Source organism: Papaver somniferum, chromosome 11 (genome assembly GCF_003573695.1).
Source record: "Papaver somniferum cultivar HN1 chromosome 11, ASM357369v1, whole genome shotgun sequence".
In the NCBI taxonomy this organism is placed as follows: Eukaryota; Viridiplantae; Streptophyta; class Magnoliopsida; order Ranunculales; family Papaveraceae; genus Papaver; species Papaver somniferum.
Window position 1 is genome coordinate 120,804,543 of NC_039368.1, and position 7,482 is coordinate 120,812,024.

A 7,482-nucleotide genomic window follows, 5' to 3' on the forward strand; every position below is an offset into this window, starting at 1 on the left:
TATGTATGAAAACTATCATACTTATACGAATTTGTCTCAAGAGTTGGAGATAGAGTAGACATTTGAGTGATAGATAAGTTCAAGTCTCACATACCTTTTTGGTCAGATAAAGTTCCATTGGTTCCTTGAGTAGTTATTCGTCTTCGCAAGATAATCGCCATGGAGTCTGGAGCTCAACTACACTAACCTGTCCTAACCGAGACTTAGCTATAAGTAGTATAAAAATCAAGAACTATAGTTTGACAACTAAACTTAAAAAACATGCTTGAGATAGCAACGCATGCGAGTTCGACCGAGCAATACTCTAACAGGTAAACGTACCCTAGACATATGAGTTCTAAAATGTAGGTAGGCATGCATATCCAGTACGCGTACCCTGAGGTTCTGAATTCGTATAAAGGGAGAGATACGCATACCCCATGGGACCGAGTTCGTGAATAACTTAGGGTATGCATACCCAGTACGCGTCTCCTAACTCTCTGAATTCACGAATTGGAAATTAGGTACGTGTACCCTACACATACCTACCTAGTACAAATTAAGAAAATGCTCATAAACTATTTTCACAAATATTTTTGGTATTTCTACATTTATCATGAACACTTGTGAGACATCTTTGATCACTAAATCACTCTGTGTTTGTAAATCATGATTTAAGTCTTAAGTGTTAAATGAACACGATTATGCTTATGCGTTCATATGGCATTTTTGTCATGAATTATCATTGTACACGTTTCTAGTACCCTGGACCATAATTTATATTCTTCTGTGTAATTTCAAGTCATACTTCTCACATGCTTACATGAATTCCTAATAAGAATTCCATCTAATAAGCTGAGAAAGTGTTTGCTTGAATTTCAAAACTACATATACTCTTGAAAGTCTATAAATAAAGAGACTCAAACAAATGAGAATTTCATTCTCTGTCACTTCTGTATTCTAGTTGAGCTTGCTAGAGTCGTCCTCTATTAACCTAGGTTTCTCTGAGAAACAGAATTATCTTTACAACTTAAAGACTTCACTTAGGGGTTCGTGAAGCCAGGCCGACTATTTTTACCTCAATAGTCTGTGTATCATGATCTTGTTCTTATTGATTGTGGAGGTTTTCATCAATCTCCAATCAAGGATGAAATAGGATATTGACATTCACCTTTACAATGGATGTTTTATGAACTTTTATTTACTCGCGCAGTGCTCGAGCATTTTTGATCTAGCGACACCACAATTACTTATTTACGTCTAGTCAGCTGTGATAATACTTGCAAAATATTTGATAAATGAAAATTTGTCTAAATCAGTTGAATTGATTAAATATCGTTTGTTTCCATGACTGAGATGGCTATCCTAGTTAATACTAGTTTTTTTTTTTTTTTGATACGCGAAAGTCGGATCCAGACCCCTACCCGAACCCAACCCCGCTGAAACCACTATACAATTAATCTACTACAAACCTTTATGGAAGCGGGGATTGAACCCCTGACTTCTTCCTTACTGTTATAGGAGTTGATGGAATACTACTGAGCTGTGCTACTGAGGTATCCTAGTTAATAGTTAAAACGGCGAAAGTTTGGTGCCCATTCATGTGAGCCATCTATATTTTTTGTTGTTGGCAGTGAGTTTCCAACCAAGACGTATGGGTGCATACATATTTAGGGTTTATTCCACGCAGCTATAAATACATAACTCTTCCCAGTCTCTTCCGTTCTTTCTCCATCGTTAGGGTATCGAAAACAAATCGTCGCCGAATTTACTCTCTGTTTCACGATGAGGGCTAAGGTATGCTCTTACCTTTGATTTCTTTCTCAGAAACCCTAGATTTGATATATTTATCTGTACTGATTCTGATTTTTTTTTTTTTGTTTTTCGTAGTGGAAGAAGAAGAGGATGAGGAGATTGAAGAGGAAGAGACGAAAGATGAGACAAAGATCTAAGTAGTCATTGAAGGAGGAAACAGGTCTAGGTCGAAATCAGTGGCGGAGGAGGAATAGTTAGTATAAAGCTTTTGTTTCTGTTTTTAGGGTTTTATGAAGACTCATTTTATCTTTTCTGTTTGTTAGGAAAGATAAATTGTTACTCTTGAATGTTGTTTTTCAGATATGAATGAATTTCGTTTATCAGATTATTTCAGCGTTTTCAGATTTGTTCTATTTTTATTAATTTTTTTCACATATTTTGGTCTTATTGGTTGATTTAGATTCTGTATTAGTTGATGATTGCATATTTACTTCAAAATGCGTTAGGACATCCCCTTAGCCTGTTAGATCAAGACTTGTATTATTAGATTCGTTTAGAACATTCATGTTGCTGAAAAGAGTTGTATTTAGGAACTAATTTTCCTATTATGAATCTGGGGAAATTAGAAGGATTTTTAGATTCATTTAGTCTACTCATTATTTTAATATGCAGTAGATGAAAGTAATTTTCCTAATAGTCTACTCATTATTTCAATATGCAGTAGATGAAAGACAGGTACATTAATCATATTGTGACAAATGAATCTTAGATCTAACTAGTGTCTAGAGGTGACGGATTATCCAGCTCTTATCTCAGAATCGTCGAGTACACAACTATAGAATCATGTAACTACATTTTTATCATTTAGGTTCTGAGGTACGTTATGTAACTACATGTAACTACATTTTTATCTCAGAATCGTCGAGTACACAACTGTAGAATCATGTAACTACATTTTTATCATTTTTATAAATATTGGTCATTTAGGTTCTGAGGTATGTTATGTTAGCTTATTTTTGAGGTTCAGATCCCTGAAACTGTCATATTTCTGAAACTGGAGTTTATGCTGTCATATTTCTGAAACTGGAGTTTGTGCTGAAGTAGATGGGCTATTATTTACTTATTTTCAAGTATACAAGTATAAAATGTAGTTCTTCTTCTCCTTGTTGTGGCTGTCAATCAATACTGTCATGTCCATGGGGAACCTGTAGACAGGAAAAAGGCTCAGCTTTTAGTGATGGGTTCTATAGAGAGCTTTTTTCATAATCGAAGTTGTTTTTTGAATGGGTGGGGTTGTCTAGGAAGGCTAAAACCATTAAGTCTAGGTTCCTTAGATCTGGGACCTGAATGATTAAAACACCAATTAGGTCCGGAGGTAACATGTTAATCGTCTGAAGTCTGAACCTCCTAAGTTGTTTTTCTGTGTTCTTGGCCGATGTTTTGGTTTGTCACTTCCTCTGTTTGTCCAATGCTCCATGTAACGCTAACATTTATGATCATTTTTTTTGTTGTAGTTGTAATTCCTTACTAAAAGTCTCAAAATGTAGACATTTTCTTTTGACCCAATTTTTTTTCTCTTTATTGCGGGAAAGACAAGAAAATATTAGGGTGGCAAACAAACATTTTTAATACCCGCTCATTGGGTATATAGATAGCTTCTGTTTCTTCTCAGCTGGTGGCTGTGAAGAATCCAGAGCTAGCCTTGAGAGCTGTTCCTGGGGCGTTTCTTACAATTGGTTCATAGGTTCATATCCAGCAATGCAAGAATTAGAAACCCAAGAAAAATTACCATTTATTTTCAAATTATTCCTAATTTTTGTCAGTATCATGAGTGAAAGGAGAATAGATATATTCCAGAAGTTCAGGGTCCTCTGAACCCCTGGATAAATGCTCAAACTACTAGTATTTGTTTTTCCTTGAAAAATGCAAATCAGCCAATATTTTGTGGCCAAAACTTTAATGTCTTGTTGTTCTCCCTTTCCTGCAATCCAACTAGAGCAACAATCTTTACAGTCTTAGCAAATGAACAACAAATGTCTAATTTATGTTGACAGACTTTAATGTTCCGAAAATATCTCCAAAATTTTGCAGTTACATATTATCAAACTGCCTCACAATTTTGAAGCTGTCATAAAGGGATTTGACTGAATATTTTCCGTTAAGAGTTAACATCCATCTCAACTAATCAGAATCTAGCTTCAGAGCTTCACATCTTCTTTCCCAACTCTAGTATTTAAGATTTTTTCTGCAATCTGACTAGGAATTTTATTCCTAACTGTTCGTTCATTCCACTTCAAGTTGTCAGAGTCCAGCAACTCTAAAACAACTCGTGTTGAACTGTTATGTCTAGCAAGACGTGATTCCAGGCTCTCTTCTAATCATGAGTCCATTTATCAGTCAGGCCACTATTGAGGAATGCAATACATAAGCATTTTCCTTGAACTAAGGAGAAACTGTGGTCAAGAATTCTAAAAACTAAATCTGATGATCTTTGTCAACCTCTGCGGTTCTAGGGTTCTCCAGTATATTGTAAGCAACCTGATTATACGTCATCCTGTTGGCATAATAGACATTACGGAATCTATTTTTATTTTACTTAGAAAAAGTAATTGAGTAATCCGAGATTCCAAGGCTGGTTACTATTTGGCAGTCAAACATGTCATGTCCTTATGTGTTGTTGTTGTCCATAGCAACCTGTGATGACCTTTTGTAGCTCTTTAAAAGCATGCATGGCTTCTGCATTGAACCCACCCACAAACTGGAAAAGTTTTAATCGTAAGTTAGGGGACATAAATGATATATGTAGGTAAAACAATGAGTTAGAAGGCTTGCAAAGTTGCCAACCTGATGCACTCTGAAAGCAAAACGAACGCCTTGAAGTATGAGATCTTCCTTTTGTGTAAAGTCCTTGGTTTGCAATTCCCCAGCCACTCGTCTCATGTACTCCTTTGCCAGTTTGACAGACCCTAATTTCAACTGTGATGAATGGCATATGGTCATTTATATGATCATTAGTCTACTGTACTACATTGTTGTTGTTGGCTGCTGGAATTGTTTTTTTTTTCTTGCGGCTAAGGGGGTCATGTAACACATTTTTTCATGGTTTTCTTCTTGCGGCCAAGGGGGTCATGTAACACATTCTTACGTAGTTTTGGGTTACTCTCAAGATACTACTGATTAATATTGTTGCAACTTAACTATAGGATTGGTGGGAGAGTCTAGTACCATACCTGACTGATTGTTCCTGCATCTAGCATCCACTCCCAAGGAATTTGGAGATCTCTGTATCTTTTGCTTGTACTTTCCCTAGTTCGTTGTGTATTATGGACGCTCCTTTCTAATCTGCCAGTATTAGGTAACTGTCATGTTAGTCTGCCATTTTATATTGAGAACTCATTTTTTTGAAGTCTTATTGGCAATTTGGCACCAACATTATTCCTTACCTGTCTTGAATCTCCTGCATTTTCTTGAGGGAAAGGAGTATTGGTTGTTTGGGGTTGTCCCTGAACGATAAAACCTCAGATTCTAGATTTTTCAGGTCTCGGTAGTTGAAAGCAGCTTCGCGCAGTGCATCTGCTTTCCGCTCAGGCCACTGGGGAAAATGCTTCAGCACAGCCCTTTCATCTACTAGATATGACAGTTCGCCATCTAACCATTTAACAAATGCCTCGACATTAGAAATATCTTTGTAGGCTGCATTCTCCACCTCCTTTGTTAAGAACCTTATGAAGTCCCCATGTGCTTCGACATCTGACTTTATCTGTTGATTGGAGGTGAATGCTATAAATAAGAGAAAGTTATTGTTTGTAATGTGTAATTCGTAGCGTGTCATACTTACAGCTAAAAGGTATGTCGAGCGGTTCTCAATTTCACCTATCATGTCCCGGGTATTTGCAACAGAAGTTCCCGAATTGGTAATTTTGTTGTCTGTTTTTGTCTCCCTCCTTGTTAGTGTTCGGTAGATCTCCATAACTTCTGGTACACGCCTGACTGCATTGGGGGATCCAAGCAGCAGTTTTGACGGAAGTGGTGGTGGGGACGGAGGTACTGCAGCAGTTCTGACAGGTAATTTCTTTTCATTTACTTCCTGTGGCAAATCCAAACAAGTAGCTTTAGGAGTTGGCTTTGGCAGTTGATTTGTTTTGTCCTTGTCTCTCATTTCACCATTCTTCACCTCCATACCTCGGTGACTTTTTACATGAGTTGTGTGTTTGTTTGGAGATATACTTTCGGTGGAGGTCTTCAAGTTATTCAAGAATGACAAACTCCTGTCTTTGTGTTGTTCTTTGAGATAATGGATCCCTGTTTGCAGACTGGTTACCTCTTGTTTTAGTCGGTCATTCTCTGTCTGCAACAAACAGTTCCTCTTGAGACAAGCTTCAAGCTCCTTCGTAACAAGCCTGAGCTGTAGATTGTCATCATTTGTTGCCATTTTTTTTTTTGTGAGTAGGAGTCTTAAGTCATGGATCTCCTCTTGCTATAAGTATTATCATCATGCTTGCAATCTAAGGAATGCTCTTATACTCACTGATGGATGTGTTTTAGAAATGCCCCTGGACTCACCAATGGATCTGTTCGTACAATGTTCTAGACTCGGGTGTTTGTGTCATTTGATCATTTAATGTTCTAGACTAGTGTAGCTGTTTGTTTTTGTAGGTGAGGCTGAGAGAACTTGGGCGGTACATTAAAGGTAGACAAGTAGCTATCTTAGCCTTATGAAGATCTGTTGTTAGGTGCCCAATAAATTTCTTGTCAAGTGGAATAGATTTTAACACAAGTTTGTAAAGAAAAATGAGGTACTATTGTTTGGTAAGGAATTTGTCGGTGTGTTTTGCTTGTGAAGCAATTGAACAAAGAAAAGCACATAGATGGTAAAACGTAAAAGAGAAAGTGGAAAGGAGATTCATGTTTATCAGTGGAAGTTCTTTTTCTTTTCTTTCTTCCTAGGCCTATCATTTTAGCTGGTTATGCAGTCCATGTCATAGCTAACCTGAACAAGGTTCCTTTTTGCAGCTGTGGGGGTTGAATATATGCTTATTATCGGAGAAGAAAGGTCTGGAGTTGTTACTTTCAGATTTTAAGTATCCAGAATGTAATTGTCAAACTAGCAAAAATTGCATTCAAGGTTGAACTCAAGCTGCCATCGCATTGTGTCAGACGACCTAGCTTTGATCAGGCTGGGTACCTGTAACTAACACCAAATAACTGTAATGTTGAATGAGGAACACACAATAAATGGCAGTTCAAGAATTAATGATATACTGGTGAAACACATAAATTTGTGTCCTACACTCTTACTTGCCCTAAGAACCAGGGCAACTCTCCCTACCAAGATAAGGCAACACTTGAGCTGAGTCCCCAACTGATCGCTGAATATACGCGAGGCCTGACCAATCCCATTTTGGTATAGAGTATACTTAAAAAAAAGATAATAAAAAAAAAAAATGTAAATAAAGTCAAACACCTGGCACGTAATCACCCGGGCAGAGCAAGTATCCTAGCTAGGGTTTTCTGATTTTTAGGAAGTTATCGGATAAACCTTAGATTGAGTTCGTTTTTTTTTTTGTATAACCTTACTATAATAACTTCTAAAATTTAGAAATGATTTATCTCTCGAACTATAACATGGAGTTTCGTAAACTTTGTATCATTGAAAAGCATTTTAAAACACCTATGCAACGAATATAAACATGGATATCAAATTATACATATTTCTTATATTACCGATAATCGATCAAAAGGATAATT

At 36.8% G+C, this 7,482-nt stretch overlaps 1 protein-coding gene and 1 long non-coding RNA gene across 2 annotated transcripts; one reads left to right on the plus strand and one right to left on the minus strand.

The window, feature by feature from the left end:
- Positions 1 to 1,616: 1,616 nt before the first annotated feature.
- On the plus strand, positions 1,617 to 2,140 carry LOC113323886. Its single transcript, XR_003347897.1, has 2 exons — positions 1,617 to 1,776; positions 1,870 to 2,140. It is a non-coding gene; the product is annotated as an uncharacterized LOC113323886 (long non-coding RNA).
- Positions 2,141 to 3,658: 1,518 nt separating this feature from the next.
- Positions 3,659 to 6,348, minus strand: LOC113323646 (protein CHUP1, chloroplastic-like). Its single transcript, XM_026571979.1, has 5 exons — positions 5,573 to 6,348; positions 5,178 to 5,494; positions 4,965 to 5,076; positions 4,579 to 4,710; positions 3,659 to 4,492 (listed from the first exon to the last, which is right to left on the minus strand). The coding sequence occupies exons 1-5, from the start codon at positions 6,164 to 6,166 to the stop codon at positions 4,394 to 4,396; spliced, it is 1,254 nt and encodes a 417-aa protein (XP_026427764.1). The 5' UTR covers positions 6,167 to 6,348; the 3' UTR covers positions 3,659 to 4,393.
- Positions 6,349 to 7,482: the final 1,134 nt, after the last annotated feature.